This window comes from Chiloscyllium punctatum, chromosome 22 (assembly GCF_047496795.1).
Source record: "Chiloscyllium punctatum isolate Juve2018m chromosome 22, sChiPun1.3, whole genome shotgun sequence".
Taxonomy (NCBI): Eukaryota; Metazoa; Chordata; class Chondrichthyes; order Orectolobiformes; family Hemiscylliidae; genus Chiloscyllium; species Chiloscyllium punctatum.
Window position 1 is genome coordinate 16,429,164 of NC_092760.1, and position 23,792 is coordinate 16,452,955.

At 39.9% G+C, this 23,792-nt stretch overlaps 1 protein-coding gene across 1 annotated transcript in view; it reads left to right on the forward strand.

The window, feature by feature from the left end:
• The window catches only part of LOC140493867 (astacin-like metalloendopeptidase), a 242,762-nt gene that overhangs the window by 183,840 nt on the left and 35,130 nt on the right, over positions 1–23,792 (forward strand). Inside the window, exon 10 of the mRNA XM_072592859.1 lies at positions 9,573–9,691. Coding sequence (XP_072448960.1) covers positions 9,573–9,691 — 119 coding nt within the window. The remainder of the gene's footprint in view (positions 1–9,572; positions 9,692–23,792) is intronic.

Genomic DNA, 23,792 nt, shown 5'->3' on the forward strand with positions numbered 1-23,792 from the left:
GTTGTAATTGTATCAGCCTCCTCCACTTCCTCTGGCAACTCATTCCATACATGCACCACTCTCTGCATGAAAAAGTAGCCCCTTAGGTCCCTTTTACATTTTTCCTTCTCACCTATGTCTTCTAGTTTTGGGGAAAAGACCTTGTCTATTTACCCTATCCATGCCCTTCATGATTTTATAAACCTCTATAAGGTCACCCCTCAGCCTCTGACACTCCAGGGAAAACAGCCCCAGCCTATTCAGCATCTCTCTATAGCTCAAACCTTCCAACCCTGACAACATCCTTGTAAATCTTTTCTGAACCCTTTCAAGTTCAAAAATCCATCTTTTAGCAGTGAGGCCATTTGTTACCATCCATCAGTGTGTGACTGATAAGCTTGCATGAAGAAGCAAATAACACAAGTGCAAGCTTCTGGATTACAATCCCAATAATCGAACTATATGCACTACACCTGTTTATTACATAAAGCACTTCTCAATTAAAACCTAACTTATATGCATTACTTCAGATCAGTACAATTTTATCCTCCCTTCATTTTGTATCTTTACATTGAACAAGCAGGCCACTAAGTTAATATTAGTAACAAGCCAAATAATCAAATGACTACTGTGGCATTATTTTCTATCCTATTTGCTTCTGTAGAAATATCCGAGCCAAGAAATCTGTTTTTTCAAACATATCAAAATAACTGCAGAAAAATCCAACGCGCAGGACATGAGGAATATCAAGCTCAATTTTCATAGGATAGCAATCACTCAGACCTTTCCTCTAAGGAAATTCTGATCAGGACTTCTTTAGGAATTCAAAACTTACTTTAATTTCGACAGGTCCCTCATAGTGTAGGATAGTCAGGAAAAGTCAAACTCAACCTTTTTTCACAACAGTAATTTCATATCTGTGATTTAAATATCCAGCAGTACTAAGAGCTATGTGAAAGGATAAGCATGATTAGGTTGGCAAAAGAGTATGGTGCAAGGGTCACAAATGAATAGGGTACCCCCAGATAGTATCAGTTTGAGTATCTCATGGGTCAGCTATCAGGTGCGCATGTTGGATCTGGAGGGGGGGAAGGAGGATTTTGGGTCCCAAGTCCTAGAGTGGGGAATGGGGTTATAAGGTACCAAGATTTAGATTAATTAGATTCCCTACAGTATGGAAATAGGCCTTTAGGCCTAACAAATCTACACCAACCTTCCGAAGAGTAACCCATCCAGACCCATTCCCCCACCCAATGCATGTAACATTATGGGAATGTAGAATTACGGTGTAAACGATAGCATGGCGTCAATCAACTACATCTCTAATTAGGTAAGCAGAATGGACAGAAGTGCCAAAAGGAATTTAACACAGAGGCAATATAAATTTAGTGGCAATATTCCAAAAAAAGGCTGCAAGCGCCAAGCAACCAGAGGACTTATGTCTTAGAAGGTGATGAAATATATTGAAAGAGTACTCAGCAAATCAATTGGATTCTTGGGCTTCATAAATAGAGCATTGAGTACAGAATCAGAATACAATATTGAATGTTTATAAAGTTCTGGTTAGAACCCAATGAAAGCATTGTATTCAATTGTGGTCACTAATCTTTAAGAATGTCAAGAACAAGAGAGGGTACAAGAGTGGGTGGCACGGTGGCACAGTGGTTAGCACTGCTGTCTCGCAGCGCCAGAGACCCGGGTTCAATTCCCGCCTCAGGCGACTGACTGTGTGGAGTTTGCACGTTCTCCCCGTGTCTGCGTGGGTTTCCTCCGGGTGCTCCAGTTTCGTCCCACAGTCCAAAGATGTGCAGGTCAGGTGAATTGGCCATGCTAAATTGCCCGTAGTGTTAGGTAAGGGGTAGATGTAGATGTAGGGGGTATGGGTGGGTTACGCTTCGGCAGGGCGGTGAGGACTTGTTGGGCCGAAGGGCCTGTTTCCACACTGTAAGTAATCTAATCTAAATTGAAAAAGATTTACTGAAATAATGCAGGGTTGAGAGATTTTAGCTATAAGGGTAGATTGGAGAAGCTGGGATTGTTCACTTTGGCATAAAGAGTTAGAGGGAAAATTTGGGAAAGGTGCACAAGATTTAACGAATGCTGTTATGAAAGCAAAATACTGGAAATATGAAATAAAATTAAAATTTGTTTTAAGTAGTGCAGTGTGGATTTTGTAGCTGTTCCTGGGTTTGCAGACATACTTAATTTTTTTTAACAGTTATTATCGTCATTATAGTTTACAAATATTGCTTTTTTTTTTCAATTTTGTTTTAACAGTCAAAGAAAATCAAACAAACCAAAAAAGTGATTGTTTTTTCAAATGGACTTTTTTTTTAACCAAGCTTTTAAAGAGTCAACAGAGAACGGCTGAGGCATTTTTATACTTAATTCAGAAATTTAAGAAGCACCTACTTGTGTTTTAGAAAGTTTCTTTTGAAAAACGAGGCAGTTTTTAAATAAGGAGTTAAGTTTCTTTCCAGAGAGTCCTACATGTGGTTAGCTCTGGAGATTTTTTTCTTTGAGGAAGTTATTGAAAATGAATCTATTTTATTCAGTTAATCAGCTAAGTGGTTGATTTTATTTAAGCTTTATATGTTTGATATATATTTATAATTTTTTTCCATTTTAACATTATTTTCTGGAGGTAATGAAATGCAGTTTATTTATATATAAGGTGTTATTTAAGCATCCTTTCTTTTAGGCTTAATGTTATTAAGGCCACATATAAGGTACAGAGTGAGATGGCATGTAGATTTAGAAAAGTTATTTCCCAGCAGGTTCAATCAGATAGATGAATGACTGTCAGGAAAGGTAAGAAGGTAGTTCAAAGTCTCTGGTGGCTATTCCTCCAATAAATAGATATTCATTTTTTTGGAACAGTTGAAGGGGATAATCTCTCTGATGAAAATGAAAGGGCCAGTCAGTTATTGGATATTTGACAAGATTTAGTAGAATTATTGTGATAGGGGACTCTCCTGTCAGTGGCATAGACAGGAGATTCTGTGACAGTGAGCATTACTTTAGACTGGTTTGTTGTTTTTCTGGTGCTAAGATTAAGGACGTCTTAAAATGTTTCAAGCATATTGCTAAAGGTGAGATTGAGAAATCAGAAATTATTGTACACATTGGTAGGGATGATATTTTTCAGGAAAAGATTAAAACAGTATGGAGTGAATTTAAGAGGTTAGGTAGAAGATTAAAAAATAACACCTTAAAATAGTAATTTCTGGTTTACTCCCAATGTCAAACTCAAGCAACAGAAGGAACAAAAAGTTAAAGGAGATAAATCAATAGCTGAAGAACTGGTATATTGTTCAGGGATTCAGGTTTTGAATAATTGGAATGTCTTTTGAGATAGAAAAGGCCTATTCAAAAAGAATGGGTCTAACCTAAACTGGAAAGGGACCAATACCTTAGCAGGGAGATTTGCTCATTCTAATAAGGGAGACTTTATACGGATAGAGAAGCTGAGTGGAAGAATTCAAAGTAGCAGTGTAAATGGAAAGATTGATGGAGAAGGTTCTGAAAGGGAGGAGAGCATGAGAATTATAAAAGAAAGACATGAGAGAGTCAGAGATGTAGTAACTCTGAAGAGCTAATTTGCATTTATTTAAATGAAAGGGGTCTTACAGGTAAGGCTGATGAACTCAGGACATGTTTAAGAACATGGGATTGAGATGTTATAGCTATTACAGAAACTTGGCTGTGATGTGGACAAGACTGGTAGCTCAGTGTTCCAGGTTTTGATGCTATAGGAAGGGTAGAAAAGCAGGCAAGAAAGAAGGTTGGGGTGGGGGGTGATGTTTTTGATTAATGAATATCTTACTGCTGGAGTTAATGAAGATGCTTCTGAAAAAAATCATCCAGTGAAACTATATGGATAGAAATTACAAATAAGAAAGGAAAGATCACTTTGATGGGATTGTACAATAGGTCATCCAATATTAAGGGAGAAATTGAGAAGCAAATATGTAGGAAGATCTCAGATATATGTAGGGTCGATAAAATGTGGAGCTGGAAAAAGCAGAGCAAGTCCAGCTCCACATTTTATCGACTCTGACTTTCTAGTATTTGCAGTCCTCACTATCTCTCAGATATATGTAAGCATAATAAGGTTATGATAATGGGGGATTTTAATTTTCCCAGCATTGACTGGGGCTATTATAATATTAAATCTTTGGATGGTGAAGAATTTGTCAACTGTGTTCAAGAACATTTTCTTCATCAGTATGTGGATGTTCCAACTACAGAAGAAGCAAAACTAAATCTTCCTTTGGGAGTAAGGCAGGGCAGGTGACTGAAATAAAAGTGGGGGAACATTTTGGGTCTAGCATTCATAATTCTATTAGTTTCAAAATGGTTGTGGAAAAGTATAAGCCTTCCATAAAAGTTAAAAATTTTAATTGGAGTCAGGCAAATTTTAATGCTATGAGACAAGAACTTTCAAAAGTTAATTGGAGTAGACTGTTCACAAGTGAAAGGATGTCTGACAAGTGGGAGGCATTCAGGAGTGTGATAAAGAGAGTTCAGTGGCATTTTGTTCCTGTTCGAGTGACGGGTAAGGCTGGTAAGATTAAGGAACAATGGATGAATAAAGGAATTGAGGCTCTAGTCAAGAATAAAAGAGAATCTTATTTTAGATATTGACACATAGGTGCAATTGAATCTCTTCAACAATAGACAACATGTAGAGGCATTCTTAAGAGAGAAATCAGGAAGTCAAAGAGGGATATGAGGTAACACTGGCAGATAAAGTTAAGTACAATCCAAAGAGATTCTAAAAATACATTAAGAGCAAGAGGATAACTAGAGCGTCTTAAAGATCAAGGAGGTCGTCTTTGTGTTGAACCCCAAGAGATGGGAGAGATACTAAATTAATATTTCGCATCAGTTTTACCATGGAGAAAGAAATAGAATCTAGAGAATGCAGAGAAATAATCTTTGATGCTTTAAAAATAGTTCACATTGCAGAGAGGAAGTTTGGAAGGTCTTAGAGAATGTAAAGGTGGATAAATTTCCAAGAGCTGATCTAATGTATCCCAGAATGATGTGGGAAGCAAGGGAGGAAATTACGAGATCCCTTACAGAAATATTTGCATCATCTATAACTACAGTTGATGTGCCTGATGACTGGACAGTGGCTAATGTCGTATCTTTGTTTCAGCAGAGATATAAGAAGAAACGGGGGAACTGTAGACCTATGAGTCGGGCTTCAGTTGTGGGTAAATTGTTGGAGATAGAATCTATGGACATTGAGAGAGGCAAAAATTGATTAGAGATAGTCAGCACAGTTTTGTACGAAGAAATTTGTGTCTCAAAAACTTGATTGAGTTTTTGAGGATGTTACCAAAATGATTCATGATGGCTGAGCAATGTTGTTATTTGGATTTTAGAAAAGCCTTTGACGAGATTCCGGACTGTAGACTAATTTGTAAAGATAGGTCAGATGGGATTTAGGGTGAGCTTGCCAATTGATATATAATTGGCTTAATGGCAGAAGACAGAGTAAAGGTAGAGGGTGGCTTTTCTGACAAATTTGCTAGAACTGCTTGGGAGGATTTAAACTAGTAAGGTGGGGGGGTGGGACCCAGGGAGATAGTGAGGAAAGAGATCGATCTGAGACAGGTACAACTGAGAACAGAAGTGAGTCAAACAGTCAGGGCAGGCAGGGACAAGGTAGGACTAATAAATTAAACTGCATTTATTTCAATGCAAGGGGCCTAACAGGAAAGGCAGATGAACTCAGGGCATGGTTAGGAACATGGGACTGGAATATCATAGTAATTACAGAAACATGGCTCAGCGATGGGCAGGACTGGCAACTTAATGTTCCAGGATACAAATGCTACAGGAAGGATAGAAAGGGAGGCAAGAGAGGAAGGGGGGTGGCATTTTTGATAAGGGGTAGCATTACACCAGTGCTGAGGGAGGATATTCCTGAAAATACATCTAGGGAGGTTATTTGGGTGGAACTGAGAAATAAGAAAGGGATGATCACCTTATTGGGATTGTATTATAGACCCCCCCAATAGTCAGAGGGAAATTGAGAAACAAACTTGTAAGGAGATCTCAACTATCTTTAAGAATAATAGGGTGGTTATGGTAAGGGATTTTAACGTTCCAAACATCGACTGGGACAGCCATAGTGTTAAAGGTTTAGATGGAGAGGAATTTCTTAAGTGTGTGCAAGATAATTTTCTGATTCAGTATGTGGATGTACCTATTAGAGAAGGTGCAAAACTTGACCTACTCTTGAGAAATAAGGCAGGGCAGGTGACTGAGGTGTCAGTGGGGGAGTACTTAGGGGCCAGCGATCATAATTCTATTCATTTTAAAATAGTGATGGAAAAGGATAGACCAGATCTAAAAGTTGGAGTTCTAAATTGGAGAAAGGACAATTTTGACGGTATTAGGCAAGAACTTTCGAAAGTTGATTGGAGGCAGATGTTCGCAGGTAAAGGGATGGCTGGAAAATGGGAAGCCTTCAGAAATGAGATTACTAGAATCCAGAGAAAGTATATTCCTGTCAGGGTGAAAGGGAAGGCTGGTAGATATAGGAAATGCTGGATGACTAAAGAAATTGAGGGTTTGGTTAAGAAAAAGAAGCATATGTCAGGTATAGACAGGATAGATCGAGTGAATCCTTAGAAGAGTATAAAGAAAGTAGGAGTATACTTAAGAGGGAAATCAGGAGGGCAACACGGGGACGTGAGATAGCTTTGGCAAATACAATTAAGGAGAATCCAAAGGGTTTCTACAACTATCTTAAGGACAAAAGGGTAACTAGGGAGAGAATAGGGCCCCTCAAAGATCAGCAATTTGGCCTTTGAGTTGAGCCGCAGAAAATGGGGGAGATACTAAATGAATATTTTGCATCAGTATTTACTGTGGAAAAGGATATGGAAGATAAAGACTGTAGGGATATAGATGGTGACATCTTACAAAATGTCCAGATTACAGAGGAGGATGTGCTGGATGCCTTGAAACGGTTAAAGGTGGATAAATCCCCAGGACCTGATCAGGTGTACCCGAGAACTCTGTGGGAAGCTAGAGAAGTGATTGCTGGGCCGCTTGCTGAGATATTTGTATCATCGATAGTCACAGGTGAGGTGCCAGAAGACTGGAGGTTAGCAAACGTGGTGCCACTGTTTAAGAAGGGCGGTAAAGACAAGCCAGGGAACTATAGACCGATGAGCCTGACCTCAGTGGTATTCTAGAAGATGCCTCACCAATGTCCTTCACAACCTCAACATATCATCCCAACTCCACCCTGTTTATATGTGACCAAACTTTAAAGAATTAAAGTTCTAGTCACCCAATTATAGGAAGGATATTATCAAGATGAGAGGGTTCAGAAGAGATTTACCAGGATGTTGCCAGGTATGGAAAGTTTGAGTTATAAAGAAAGGCTGCATCGGCAGGGGCTTTTTTCACTGGAGCGTAGGAGGTTGAGAGGTGACCTGATAGAGGTTTGTAAAATAATGAGAGGTATAGATGGGGTTGATAATAGCTGTCTTTTTCCTAAGATGGGGAACTTCAACTAGGGGGTACATTTTTAAAGTGAGAGGAGAGCGATTTGAAAAAGACATAAGAGGCAAAGTTTTTATATAGAGGGTGGTTTGCATGTGGAATAAGCTTCCTGAGGAAGTGGTGAAGTGGGTATAATTACAATCTTTAAAGACATTTGGATGGATACATAAATAGGAAAGGTTTAGAAGGCTCTAGATCATGAGCAGGAAGGTGGGACCGGTTTAGTTAGATTTTATGTTTGGCTTGGAGTGTCTGTTTCCAAACTGTATGCCTCTATGAGGCTATGATTCTCCTGGGAGTTCTTCAGCAAAAGAGTCATGTACAACTCAAAATGCTCACTCTATATCTGTTTCCACAAAGGTTGGCATATCTACTTACCATTTTCAGTGCTTTTTTTTTGTGTAAGAGCTGTTTCTATTTGCTAAGACCATATGGCATAGGAGCAGAAGCAGGCCATTCAGGTCATCAGATCTGCTCCGCTATTCAATGAGATCACAGCTAATTTAACAATCCTCAACTCCACTTTCCAGACTTTTCCCTATAATCATTTTTTCTGTCTATCTCAGCTTTGAATTTACTTAATGACCCAACCTCAATAGCCCTCTGTGGTTAAGAATTCCACAAGCTCGTTGGATGCTGCCTGAACTGCTGTGCTCTTCCAGCACCACTAATCCAGTATTTGATTTTCAGCATCTGCAGTCATTGTTTTTACCTCATTCACTGGTCTGTGCCTTAAGTATGTGACCCCCTTATACTGAGATTATCATCTCTGATTCCACATCTGTCCTCTGAGAATCTGTGTGTTTTAATGAGGTCACTTTTCATTCTTCTATATTCCAATGCGAACAGCCTCAGTCTACTCAAGCTCTTCTCATAAGATAGTTCTTCCATAGCTGGTATCACCCTAGTGATCCTCTGTTATGCCTCCAATGTCAGTATATCTTTCCTTAAGTAAGGAACTTAAAGCATTCACAGTATTGCAACTGTGGTCTGACTCGTGCTTTGTAGCTCCTGTTTTAAAGCAATTCCCATACCAACTGAGGTTACTAAGAAGGTCCCACCTTAACAACCTCACCCCTTGCCTGAAATGTGGTGACTCTCAAGTTAAATCACCACAATTATATCTCTCAAATGAGAGAGGAACTCGTGATCCTCTGGGACTGCGGTGACCTTAATCACAGTAAAGTTTTAGCAAAACCTTCCTACTGTATACTCCATTCCCTTTAAAATAAAGGCACTGTTCTATATGCTGTCCATATTGCCTTGTGAACTCAGATCCTAACCTATTGTAATTCATGGACAAAGACTCCCAAATCCTTCTGCAAATCAACAACTCTGCAGTGTTTCTCTATTTAAATAATATTCAATTTCTACATACTCTCTGTCAAAGTACATAACCTCACATTTTCCCACAGTGTAGGTTGACTCTTAACTGCCTTCAGGGCAATTCAGGATGGCAATAAATGATGGCTTCGACTTAGACGCCCTCAGCCTGTGAATAAATAAAAGAAAATATTACAGCTGCCATGTTTTTGTCAATTCACTTAACCAGCCTATATTCCTCTGAAGACTCTGAGTCATCCACAGCATTTGCCTTCCACCTATTTTTCTGTTATTTGCAAACTTCATTGTAGTACATTTAAAACAAACCAAAGTACTGTGGGGGCTTGGAATCAGAAGCAAAAATAAAAATTCCTGGAAAAACTCGGAACATCTGGCAGCATCTGTTGAGAGAAAGTGGAATTTGGGTCCAGTGATCCTTATTCTGTAGACGGATCTTTATACCCAAATCGTTAGCTCTGCTATAGAATATTCACTTTCCTTATCAAAATCATTAATATTGTAAATAATTGTGGTGCCAGCACTGATCCCTGTGGTACACAATCAGCCAGAGTTTGTCATCCTGAAAATGCCCATCTTATCCCAAGTCTCTTTCTTCTAATGACCTGGAACTTACTACTATTTTTTTTCAATATTGTAATGCCCCATTGTAATATACAATGCATTTTTCAAAGATATGGTATGTTAATTGCCCTATGTTTTTTAAATTGTTTGTTTTTCAGAGGTATGTGGAAATAGTTTTGTAGCTGATACTGGAAGATTAACATCTCCAAACTACCCAGGTCTTTATCCTAACAATGCTGACTGCAAGTGGCTAATTCGGGCAAAACGTCATTTAAAGGTATATAATAGCTCAATAGTAAAATTGCAGAATAGCAATCACAGGCAGTACTTGTAATATTTATTAAGATAAATAAAGATTCAGTGCAAGTAGAGACATTCAAGTTCCTTTGTTTTGAATTTGTTTGTGCTTGTCACAATGAATGTCATCAGTACTAGAAAATAGAACATAGAATAGAATCAATTAAACATTTATGTATTTGGATATTTCATCAAATTAGTGTAAAATAAATCTACCATTCCAACAGATTTACCAAAACAGCAGACACAATCCAATATTGAACAGTACAGCACAGTATAGACCCTCCGGCCCACTATGTTGTGCCGAGCATTTATCTTAATCTAAGATCAACCTAACCGACACACCCCTCAATTTACTGCTGCCTATGTACTTGTCCAGCAGTCGCTTACATGTCTCTAATGTCTCTGACTCTCACCGCTGGCAGTGCATTCCACGCACCCAATGCTCTCTGTGTAAATAACCTCACTCTGACATCTCCCTACACCTTCCTCCATTCACCTTAAAGTTATGAACCCTCTTGACAGCCATTTCTGTCCTGGGGAAAAGTCCCTGGCTATCTACTCTATCGATGCTTCTCATTACCTTGTACACCTCTATCAAGTCACCTCTCTTCCTTCTTCTCCCCAGTGTGAAAAGCCCGACCTCAGTCAACCTCTCTTCACAAGACATGCCCCCCAATCCAGGAAGCATCCTGGCAAATCTCCTCTGCACTGTCTCTGAAACATTGACATCCTTCCTATAATAGGCTACCAGAATTGGACACAGTATTCCAAGTGTGGTCTAACCAGGGCTTTGTAGACCCACAGCAAAACCTCGCGGCACTTAAACTCGATCCCCCTGTTAACACCACATGCCTTCTTAACAACCCTATCAATTCAGGTAGCAACCTTGAAGGACCTGTGTACAAGGACCTCAACATCCCACGATTCCTCCACACTACCAAGAATTCTGTCTTTAACCCTGTATCCAGCATTCAAATTTAGCCTTCCAGAATGAATCACTTCGCATTTAACCAGGTTGAATTCCATCTACCACTTCTCAGCCTAGCTCTGCATCCTGTCAGTGTCTTGTTGTAGCTTGCAATAGCCCTCGCCACTATCTACAACACCACCAACCTTTGTGGCATCAGCAAACTTACTAATCCACCCTTCCACTTCTTCATCCAAGTCAGTTATAATACCTACAAAGAACAGAGGCCCAAGAACAGATCCTTACGGTACCCCACTGGTCACCGACCTCCAGACGGAATACTTTCCATACACTACCACTCAAATGTCTTACTGAAATCTATATACAACACATGCACTGCTCGACCTTCGTCAACTTGTCTCATCACATTCTCAGTAACAGAAAAGGCTTGTGAGGCAGAACCTGCCCCTCACAAAGCCATGATGACTATCTTTAATCAAACTATGTTTTTCCAAATAGTCGTAAATCCTATCTCTCAGAGTCCTTTCCAGTACCTTGCATACCACAGATTGCATACAGGTCTGTAATTCCCAGGGATTTCCCAATTCCCTTTGTCAAACAGAGGAACAACATTTGCCTCACTCTAATCATCCGGCACTATTCCCATGGAGAGTGAGGATGCAAAGATCATCACCAAAAGCACAGCAATCTCATTCCTCGCTTCCCATAGTAACCTTGGATATATCTGGTCCGGCCCTGGGGACTTATCTATCTTGATGCGTACTGGAATTTCCATTTTCTTAATATCAATCTGTTCAACCCTATTAACCTGGTCCACAGTGTTCTCACTATCAACAAGGTCCCTCTCTCTAGTGGATAGTGAAGCAAAAACCTATTTAGCGCCTCCCCTACCTCTTCAGACTCCAGGCACAAGTTCTCTCCACTATTCCTGATCAGCCTTACCCTCTCTCTAAACATTCTCTTACTCCTCATGTAAGTGTAAAATGCTTTTGGGTTTTCCCTAATCCTTTCCACCAAGGCTTTTTCATGCGCCTTCATAGCTCTCCTCAGTCCATTTTTGCGTTCTTTCCTAGCTACCCTGTAATCCTCTAAAGCTGTGCCAGATCTTGCTTCCTCAACCTTAAGTAAACTTCCTTCTTCCTCTTGTCAAGAAGCACCTCTTCTCTTGTCATCCAAGGTTTCTTCACCTTACCATTACTTACCTGTCTCAGTGGGACAAAGTTATCCAACATTCACAAAAAGTGCTCCTTAAACAGCCTCCACATATCTGTTGTGCATTTCCTGTGGAACAATTGTTCCCAGTTTATATTCCACAGCTCCTGTCTAATAGCAGTGTAATTTTCCCTCCTCCAATTAAATACCATCCCATATTGTCTGTTCCTATCCCACTCCATGGCTTTAGTAAAGGTCAGGCAGTTGTGGTCACTGTCACTGAAATATTCTACCACTGAGGGATTTGATACTTGGCCTGGCTCGTTGCCAATCACTAAATGGCCATCCCTTCGTCAGCCTATCTACTTATTGAGTCAGGAATCCTGTCTGGACACATCTGACAAAATTGGCTCCATCCAGACCAAGTGCACGAAGGAGATTGCAATTAATATTGAAGAAGTTTAAGTCACCAATAATAACAAATCTGTTAGATCTGCACCTTTCCAAGATCTGCTGTCCAATCTGTTTTTGCATCTCTGCTGGTATTGGGGGGTCTATAGAAAACACCCAATAAAGTGACTACAACTTCCCTGTTACTGACTTCCACCAATAACTGACTCAGTAGACAAACCTCCTCAACAACCACCTTTTCTGCAGTTGTGATACACTCTCTAATTAACAATGCTCCTCCCCCTCCTCTTTTGCTTCTCTCCCTATTCTTTTCAAAAGATCTAAACCCTGGAACATCCAGCAACTATCCCTGCCCCTGTGAAATCCATGTCTCCGTTATGGCCACAACATTGTAGTTTCAAGTACTGATCAATGCTCTAAGTTCATCACTCTTATTCCTGACACTCCTTGCATTGAAACAGGCAGACTTTAACCCATCCCCTTGCCCTATCAACTGTTTATCCTTCCTCACAGACTCTCTGCATTCTAGGCAAAAGTGAGGACTGCAGATGCTGGAAACCAGAGTCTAGATTTGGGTAGTGCTGGAAAAGCACAGCAGATCAGGCAGCATCCGAAGAGCTGCATTCAATTCCAGTCTGTTCAACAACTACCCTCACCTCTGATCTGTAGCTCTGGTTCCCATCCCCCTGCCAAACTAATTTAAACCCTCCCGAAGTGCTCTCGCAAATCTCCCAACCAGGACTTTGGTGCTCCTTCGATTTAAGTCCATCCTTCATGTACAGGTCCCACCTTCTCAGAAGGTACCCCAATGATCTACATACCTGAAACCCTCCCTCCTGCACCAGCCCTGTAGCCAAATGTTTAGCAGCACTCACTCTCTGTTCTTTACTTCACTTGCACGTGGCACCGTTAGTAATCCTGAGGTTACTACTCTGTTTGTCCTGCTTTTTAGCTTCCAACCTAACTCCCTGAAATCACTTTTTAGATCCTCATCCCATTTCCTAAGCTATGTCATTGGTGCCAATGTGCACTATGACTTCTTGTTGCTCACCCTCCCCCTTCAGAATCTTGTAGACTCGATCAGAGACATGCCGGACCCTGGCACCTGGGAGGCAACATATCTTCTGGGAGTCCTATTTGCGACCACAGAATCTCTGGTCCGTTCTTCTAACTATTGAGTCTCCTACCACTAGCGCTTTTCTATTCTCCCCCTTCCCTTCTGAGTCACGAGCCAGGCCACTATGGCTTTCCCCAGTAGGTCCCCCCCTTAACAGTATCCAAAATGATATACTTATTATTGAGAGTAACGGCCACGGGAATCCCTGCACTGTCTGCCTGTTCCCTTTCCCTCCCCTGACTGTAATCCATCTACATTTTTCCTGTACCACGGTGTGACTACCTCCCTGTATCTCCTCTCTTTTATCTCCCCTGCCTCCCAAATGATCCAAAATTCATCCAGCTCCAGTTTCCTAATGTGGTTTCTGAGGAGCTGGAGTTGGGTGCATTTCCTGCAGCTGAAGTCAATAGGGGTACGAGTGGTGAGCCTTACCTCCCACATCCTACAGGAGGAGTATGCAACTACCCTAACATCCATTCTCACTATTATGAATTTGCAATGAAACTGTTTTATACAAATCACACTGCAGATTGTAGCTAAAGAAGGATGCACTGATTGGCTGTTGAATTTATGTAATTATCAATGAGATTGTGATTCTTCTCCAGCATTTTAGCTAACTTTGTTTTTGAGATTTTAAAACTTATGGAAAAGTGATTGAGTCCTAGTTGACAACGGAACGAGGACATGCCGCAACCCAAAGGACTAGCCACACTACCATACATCAGGAGCATTTCTGAACTGACAGCCAGACTACTGCGACCACTAGGACTCATAACAGCACACAAACTAACAGCCATGCTCAGACAACAACTCACCAGAACAAAGGACCCGATACCCAACATGAGCAAAACTAATGTAGTGTACAAAATCCCATGCAAGGACTGCAGAAAACACTACATCGGACAAACAGGAAGACAGTTAACGATCCGTATACACGAACACCAACTAGCCACGAAACGACACGACCAGCTATCCTTAGTAGCCACACACACAGACGACAAGCAACATGAATTCGACTGGGACAACACTACCATTATAGGGAAAGCCAAACAGAGAACAGCCAGGGAATTCCTAGAGGCATGGCACTCATCCACAGACTCTATCAACAGACACATCGACCTGGACCCAATATACCGGCCACTGCAGTAGACAGCTCAAACTGACAACCGGAAGCGGCAGAGGCAGGCCACTATAAATGCCGGAAGAAACAGCACAGAAGCGCTTCACAGGAGGCTCCCAAGCACTGAGGATGTCACCTAGACAGGGGACGAAACGTTTGCAAGACAAATTCCCAGCTCAGCGAACAGAACCACAACAACGAGCACCCGAGCTACAAATCTTCTACCAAACTTTGTTTGTTTTCATGCTGTACACCTCTATGATTCTCTAACCCAAACACACTCAACCACCTAACCCTTGCAGAAAAGGATGGCTTTTTTCCTTTATTCGGGAGATGGCAAATTCAATTTCTGCAAACTTTATTCTTTTCTTATAGAACTACAGATGTTATGGCATTTAGGGCAATTCTTATCATATGGCATGTCTAGTTATGCCTAATTAGTTCAAGTCATGATTTGTTCTTTTCATCAGTCTTAATTTGCTTCTTCACTTTTTCATTGTTGATCCCTAAAATGCAGGGGCCCTTCCCAGTAACTCAGCCTCAATGTGGTTTCTTTGAATGTGATAGTCTCCCAACATCTACGTTGCATTTCTTCATGTTTATTAAAACTGATTAAATTTTCATCACTATCACCATATAATGTGGCTAAGCCATCCAGAATGGACTGAGTAGATTCGCTGCCACTGGTACCATGTGGAGAAACATACCCACACAAAGTCTTTGGCAGAAGTTAAGTTCAATATTGATAAACTAAAAAGGTTTATTACATAGTATCTGTTATCTAGTTAGCTTCCATCTAAGACACAAGATGATCTCTTGTGAGACATCAGGCTTAAATTAAGATTAAGTACATACTGCTGTTAACAACATTGATCTAGCACAAGTTGCACTGAACACAAAGATATACTAAATAGGTACTCCAAAGAACAGCCCTTGAAATGCTGATACATGGGTTTGTCTTGTAGTGTCACTTAATTCTTTCAAGTACTAATTTTTTTACACACTATCTCCCACTGAGTTTTTCTAGTCATTAGTTTTTAAATACACTTTTCTCAAATAGGTAAAGTAGGTTTACCATTGTCACATCTCCTTCCAAGTCTCTGACTTTATAAATGTTAGATAACTTGGTTGGGATGAAATTCTACTGCTTGAGGATTAAATGTTCAGGTACAATTTGTTGCGACACAGAAACTGTAATGGATCTTTGGTTTCCCAAATACAATTTACAGATAATGTTGTCTGGCACTGATAGGACTGTTGAATGTTTATTTTCAACTTTTTCAAATTGTGTTGAAGAGTTTTGTTTCTGAAAGAAGTAATCTTTTTACATAGAAATGAGGTAGGCTGGTAGGTCACCCTTCTGTTCTCTCATGAATGCTTTTAGATAATATCAGCATCTTATCAGGTTCAAATTTAAACAGTAAAACTGACGATGCTATTTAGTTTTGGTACCGCTTTTTTTAAAAGAGCTGATTTTACCTTATCAAGAGTCTAACTCCATAATATATTTGAGGTTGGGTATTACCCAGACCCTATTCCTGGTCTTGTCCATAACAAACTGGGGACTCACCTGGGATCAAAATTATTAATTCCAGGTTGGGTTTAGGATTATTGGGCTCAAAACACAGTCAATGATGAGTGTAGGTGTTCTTTTTTAGTTGCATTCAGTTGGTTTAAATAGGGAGTGTCATGTGTAATAATGGCTCCCTTTCATTGGCTAAGCGTTTCTTGGGTGTGAAAGAAGTCACTTGTGGTGGTTTACAGAAGGTGAATAAGGCAACATTCTTGGAATTGGTAGACAGTCTGAAGTTGGTACTGGCTGCATCCAGGAAGAAAGTAGGTATAATTGCAGCAATATCTCAGCATTCACGATTGCCAGATATGCAATTGGAATCATTAGAAATGATAAAATTCAATTGCAAATGAAGCAACTTTTATTAGAGGCAAAATCAAAAGAATTGAAAGTTTGAATATGAAAAGGGAATGGAACAGTTTGAGTTATGATTAAAAGCAGAAGAAAGAGGTCTAGAGAGAAAGCCTTTGAACATTAGAGATTGGGACTGAAAGTTGACTTAAAATGTTGCAGGTAAAGGTAACAGATTCTCATCTGTTACCTTTACCTGCAACATTTTAAATGAACTTTCAGTAGTGGGTAGGAGAAAGATGAAGAACAACCCTATCATAGTCAAAGATCTAGTGGGGATCTGTTTAAATGTATCCAATCGTCGCCAAGGTTTGATGTGAAGGATGTAGGAGCTTTTTTCATTTCTTTCGAGAAAGTGGCTAAACAAGTGAAATGGCCACTGTGAGAGAAGTGATACTCTAGTGGTATTATTTTTCGATAATAATCTAGAGACCCTGGTAATATCCTGCAGACCAGGGTTCACGTCCTGCAGATGGTGGAAATTGAATTCAATAAGTATCTGGAATTAGGAGCCTAGCAATGACTACGAAAGGATTGTCAATTGTTAGAAAAACCCATTTGGTTCACTAATGTCCTTCTGAGAAGAAAACTGCTGTCCTATGCTGGTCTGTCCAGTGACACCCATATCGCATGAAAGAATAAAACAAAAGACAGTCTGGGTGTTGTTGATACAAACAAAGTTTGTTGGTAAAACTGTTACGCATCATTATCAACAGAGGTATCTGGGGATTACGATGACATGAAAAAAGTACATATTAAGTACATATGAACTAGTGCCAGAAAACCAAAAAGACATTTTAGATTTGATTTTGATTTGATCTAATTTATTATTGACACATGTAACTAGGTACACTGAAGTGTTTTGCATGCAGTACAGACAGGTTATACCATGCATAGTGCATGGAGGAATAGAATGAGCAATACAATGTTGCAGCAGCAAAGAAAATGCACAAGGAGTGAGATTTTAGAAATCGAAGGAGGAAACCTCATTAAGTAACATAGAATTTGAAAGGTGAAAGTGGGTACTGCAGATGCTGAAGATTAGAATCAAGATGAGAGTTGTGCTGGAAAAGCACAGCAAGTCAGGCTGCATCCGAGGAGCAGGAGAATCGATGTTTCGGGCAAAAGCCCTTCATCAGGAACTCATTTCTGATGAAAGACTTTTGCCCGAAACGTCGATTTTCCTACTCCTTGAATGCTGCCTGACCTGCTGTGCTTTTTCAGCACTACTCTAATCTTGTGAGCATTTGAAAGGATCAAGCAAAGTAACTTTGAGAGATAGATAAGGGCATTAAAGATAGGATTCTCTTACAGAGACTGTTATTTTGTAGGATTTCAAAAATTCACCCCCTGAAGTTGTGACAACTCATTGGAAAAATTGGAGGCAGAAATATCAGATGATTATGAGTTGGTTTGTATATCAAAGTTTGGCTTCTGATATCAATTTCAATCTGACAGGGTTAGAAATTAGCGAAAAGAGAAATCTCAGATGGTAAGGGAAAAGGAGATCTCATTGAAGCTAGGAAAGATAGTTTACCACAAGTTAAAAAAGAAACTCATTGGGGAAAGAGAAGTTAAAAACCTCAGATATTTTTACTGTAATAAAGTAGGACACATGAAGTCACAGTGGTGATGGTTTTAATAGGCACAGGAAAGACGGATGTGATAAAATGGAATAAGCCGGTGGGATTTGTTGAAATGGTGAAGAAAATCACTTTATTCCTGATGCACGGCTTTTGCCCAAAACGTCGATTTTACTGCTTCTCGGATGCTGCCTGAACTGCTGTGCTCTACCAGCACCACTAATCCAGAATGAAGAAAATCACAGTTGAAACTAAACAGTAGCAAAAGAATGTACAAGGTTCAGAGATTTGTTAATAAGTAAGGACCAGATCTCTTTAAATAATTTACTTGTGTGTGTAAAGTTTACTCGTGTACCAGGTGGAGTAGGTAAAGAAATGAAGACTTTAAATGATGCAGGAGCAAGTCAATCTTTGATAGTGAAAGTTAATGAGATATGTAGTTCAGGAGTATTAGCAAAGAAGCTGGTAATATTTTATACTTCATGGTGAGAAGAATAGTGTTCCATTATTTGAGGTGAGGTTGGAGAGTTGGATGAAAAGTGGTAAATTGGTGACAGGAGTAACAGGGAAATTCTCTGTTCCAGAAATACAGTTTGTCCCCAGTAAATGTAGAGCTGGATCCCAGGTGGGAGTGATACCTACTGTGAATGAAAAGCCAATGGAAAATCAAACAACTGAGCTCTCACCTCCTAGGAAGTATATCCTAGGATTTTTCCGAACTGTGTGGTATAAAAGGTTACAAAGCCAGAGGTGGAAACATGAGGAGAAGGAGAAAGAATAAAGACAAGGAAGTTGAAGTTCAGTTATCAGAAACTATGTTTAATTGAATAGTTGAGAACAAACCAGAACAAGTAGAGGACAAAATAGATATTTTCAATTCAGGGAAGTTAGCTGAATTACAAAAGAAAGATGGAAATATAAAGCAGTTGTATCAAAAAGTGTGACAAAAGAGCAATTTGAGCGTATCCCAAAAATCTTAAAAATAAGTCTTGATGGGGAAATGGAGACCATTACATATTCAAGCAGATGAAAAATGGACAGAAGGTCATCAAGTTTCATTATCGACGAGTTATAGAGAGGAGATGCCACAGGTAGCAAGTGAGATACTAGCAGGAGACCATTGGGAGTAAGAAAAATTCAAGTCAAGATACAAAAACATTTTTAATGGCCTGGCTTGCATAAAGATGTGGTTGAATTTTACCAGGTATGTCACACATGTCAGGTAATAAGAAAACATCAGGCAATGATAAACCCGGCACCCTTAAAACCCATTCAAGCATATGAGGAACCTTTTACAAGTGTCTTAATTATGTAGGACCCTTCCCTGAAACAAAAAACGAGAATCAATATTTTTTGACTATAATGAGTGTATCTACAATATTTCCAGAGGCTATTCCATTATGCAGTATTACAGTTAAAATGATTGTGGAAGTTACTAATTTCTTTTTTCACAAGATACAGACTATCCACAGAGATACAAGTGGATCAAGGATCAAAATTTGCAGCAAATGTTTCAAAGAAAGAATGGATAGCTTAGGAATAAAACAATTTAAATCAACTGCATGCCATCCAGAATTGCAGGGAGCATTAGATTAGATTCCCTACAGTGTGTAGGGAGGCTCTTCGGCCCAACCAGTCCACACCGACCCTCCAAAGAGTAACCCACCTAGACCCATTCCCCTCTGAATGATGCACCTAACACTATGGGCAATTTAGCATGGCCAATTCACCTGAGTTGTACATCTTTGGACTGTAGGAGGAAGCCCACGCAGACATGGGGAGAATGTGCAAACTCCACACAGACAGTCACCAAAGGCTAGAATTGAACTGGGATTCTGGTGCTGCAAGGCAGCAGTGCTAACCACTGAGCCACCATGCCACCCATTAGAGCCTTGGCATCACATTTTAAAGACCATGACCAGCTATGCTAAATTAAATGAGTCCCATTTGCCATATTTGGCCATATCCCTCTAAACCCTTCCTATTCATGTACCCATCCAGATGCCTTTTAAATGTTGTAATTGTACCGGCCTCCACCATTTCCACTGGCAGGTCATTTGATTCACACACACCCTCAACGTGAAAAAGTTGCCCCTTAGGTCCCTGTTAAATCCCTAGCACCTTAAACATTGTTCTGGACTCCCCTATACTGGGAAAAGACAGTAACTATTGAGTCTCACCATGCCCCTCATAATTTTATCAATTTCTGTAAGGCCACTCCTCAGCCTCTGATGCTCCAGGAAAAGTAGCCATGGAATATGCATCATCTTCCTATAGCTTAAATTATTTTTTGGACATGAAGTGAGAGGACCACTAAAATTAATTAAGGAAAAATTGGTGACACAGCATTCAGAGAGTATATTATTGGACAATGTGTTGAATTTTAGGGAGAGATTAAATGGAACAGATGAGTTGGCTCGAATGCATTTCAAAATAGTACAGCATAGGGTGAAACAGAAAGTGACAAGAAATAAAAAATCTGTAGTTTTGCCCATGGAGATAAAGTTTTCATATTACTATCTGTGGTCAGTGAACATTTAACTGCAAGATTTAATGGGCCTTATCAAATCGAAAGGAAATTGAGTGAAGTGAATTTTACTGTGCAATGCAATACCCACCAAGCCAGCATTGATTCCTAATCTTTATTTAGGCTCATTACTTATTGTCCATGTACAGTTTCTGCCTCTCTGTTTGCCTCTCATTCATATGTCTATCAGGATACATCTTAAACGTTGCTAACATGCCTGCTCCCACTACCTCTACTGCCAGTGCATTTGAGGCACCCAACACCCTCAAATGAAAGATTTTCCCTGCACTTCTCCCTAAACTTTTCCCTCTCGCCTTGAACCTATGCCCTCTTGTATTTGACCTTTCCACACTGGGAAAAAACCTCTAACTATTCACTCTTTGCCTCACATAATTTTGTAGACTTCTTTCAGGTTACTCCTCACCCTCCATCTTTCTGCTGAAAGCAATCTGAGTTATCCAACCTCACCTCATAACTAAAATCCTCCAGACCAGGTAACATCCTGGTAAACCTTGTCTGTACCCTCTCCAAAGCACCCACAACCTTTTGGTAGTGTCGCATGCAATATTTTAAATGTGAGCTCGTTAAAGTTTTATACAGCTGTAACATGACTTGCCAACTTTTATATTCAGTGCTCTGGCTTATAAAAGCAAGTATGCTGTATGCCTTCTTGACCACCTTATCCACCTGTGTTGCCACTTTCAGGGATCTGTGCACCTGCATGCCCAGATCCCTCTGTATGTCAATGCTCCTAAGGGTTCTCCCATTTATTGTATAATCATGTCTAAATTTGATCTTCCAAAATGCATTACTTCTCATGTATCCAAATTAAACCCCATCTACCATTTGTCTGCCCAAATCTGCAATCTATGCCCTACGGTATCCTTTGACAAGCCTCCTCAGTATCTGCAACTCTGCCAATTTTAGTGTCGTGCGGAAACTTACTAATCAGACCATGTACATTTTCCTCCAGAACATTTATATATATTGCAAACTCAAAAGTTCTAGCACAGATTGCTGAGGAGCACCACAAGTTACAGATCTCTATTCTGAAAAGAACCCTTCCACCACTACTCTCTGTCAGCAATGATCAAGCCAGTTCTGAATCCACCAAGCTAACATACCCTAGATCCCACTAGACTCTGCCTTTTGTACTGACCTGCCATGAGGTATCTAATCAAATACCTCACTAAAGTCCATGTAGACAATATCAACCGCCCTTTCCCCATCAATTATTTTTGTCACCTCCTCAAAAAATTCAATTAAAATAGTGAGTCATGACCTTCCCCACACATACCCATGCTGCCTATCACCAACAAATCCATTTGCTTCCAAAAGTGAAGAAATCGTCTCCCTCAGTATCTTCTCCAACAGCCGCCCCACTATTGGTGTCAGACTCACTGATGTATAATTACCTGGATTATCTCTGTTTCCCTTATTAAACAAAGGAACAACATTGACCATTCTCCAGTATTCTGGAACCTTACCTGAGGCCAAAGAGAATGCAAAAGTGTATGCAATTTCCTCCCTTGCCGCCCACAGTATCCTCGGATAAAACCCATTTGGCCCTGGGGACATGTCTATTTTAATGTATTTCAAGACACCCAAGACTTCCTCCTTCACTATGTTCATCTTCCCAAGAGTATTCACAAACTTTCTTTAACCTCAACATCCCTCACATCCTCTCTTTGGTGAATACTGATGTTTAGTACTCATTAAGAATCTCACCCATTACCTCGACCACCACACAACCTCTCTCTTTTATCCTTAAGTGAAATTACTCTTTCCCCCCCCCCCCTTAATATTAATATGTGTGAAAAATGCCTTGGGATTCTCTTTAATCCTGCTGGCCAAGGACATTTTATAGCCTCGTTTAGTCCTCATAACTCCCTGCTTGAGCTCTTTCCTGCTTATTCTACATTTTTCAAAGGCTTTCTCTGGTTTTAGTTGCCTGGATTTTAGGTATGCTTCCTTTTTTTTGACAAGGTTGATAATTTTTCTTGTCATCCAAAGTTCCTGAATCTGGCCATTCACAGGAACATGCCTATCCTGCCCTCTAATCAACTGGTGCTTAAAAGATTCCACATGTCAGATGTAATTTACCCTCAAACAGCTTCTCCCAATCCACATTCTCTAATACTTGCCTAATTTATTCCATTCAATTTAGGTCCACTCTTACCCTTAGCCATAAAACACACAGAATTGTGATCATTATTCCCAAAGTGCTCTCCCACTGAAACTTAGATCACCTGGTCAGGCTCATTTCCCAATACCAGATCCAGTGTCTATGCTATTTAACTATGAGATCTGCTTGAATTGCTCGCAAGACAAAGCTTTTCACTTTGCCTCAGTACACATGACAATAAATTCAATTCAATTCAATAACTTCAATTCAATATGACCCCCTCCCTCATTGGACTATGCTGATATTGTTTCCTGGACTCATCTAACAAATTGCTCTTCATCCAAATCCCCAGCCTGAAGGGAGACCTAGTTAATATGAGGGAAGTTAAAATCATCCACCACAATCCTGTTATTTTTCACATCTTTCCAGAATCTGATTACATATCTCTTCCTCTATTGCCCACAAGCAGCTGAGAGCTCCGTAATACAATTCCAGCATTGTGATTGCATCTTTCCTACTCCTGAGCTCTATCCAAAATGTCTCACTGCATGATCCCTCCAGGATGTCCTGCCTCATCACAGCTGTGATATGCTCCCTAACAAGTAATGCAGCTCCTCCACCTCTTTTGCTTCCTCCTTTGTTTCATCGAAAGCACTGATATCCTGAAACATTAAACTGCCAACCCTGTCTCTCTTTCAACATTATCTCTGTGGCAGCAAAGTATCATATTTGCATGCATTAATCAAAGCTTAAATTTATCTGTCTTACCTGTTTATTTGATAAGAAAGCCAAATCTTGTCATGTGAATCTACTTAAGCAACATCATTAAAGGCTTAACCCTCTGAAATTGGCACAGGTTCCATAAGAGATTGAGCATATATTCAGAGATTACATAATTGAAGTGAGTTGCAGCAAATGAACCTCAACCATATAGTGATGATACCAAAACTAGATGGTACGCAATGTTTATGTGTGGTCTATCAAAATGTTAATGCAGTTACAAATTCCAATTCATACACCATTTCACAATTAGAATACTGCATTGAGGAAGAGGGACAGACAACTTATATTTCTCAACTTGACTTACTGAGATGATACTGGCAGGTACCTAAAATTTCAGTTTTCATGACACCAAATAGACTTTCCCAATTTAAAGCCATACCATTTGGTATGAAGAATGCACCAATCATA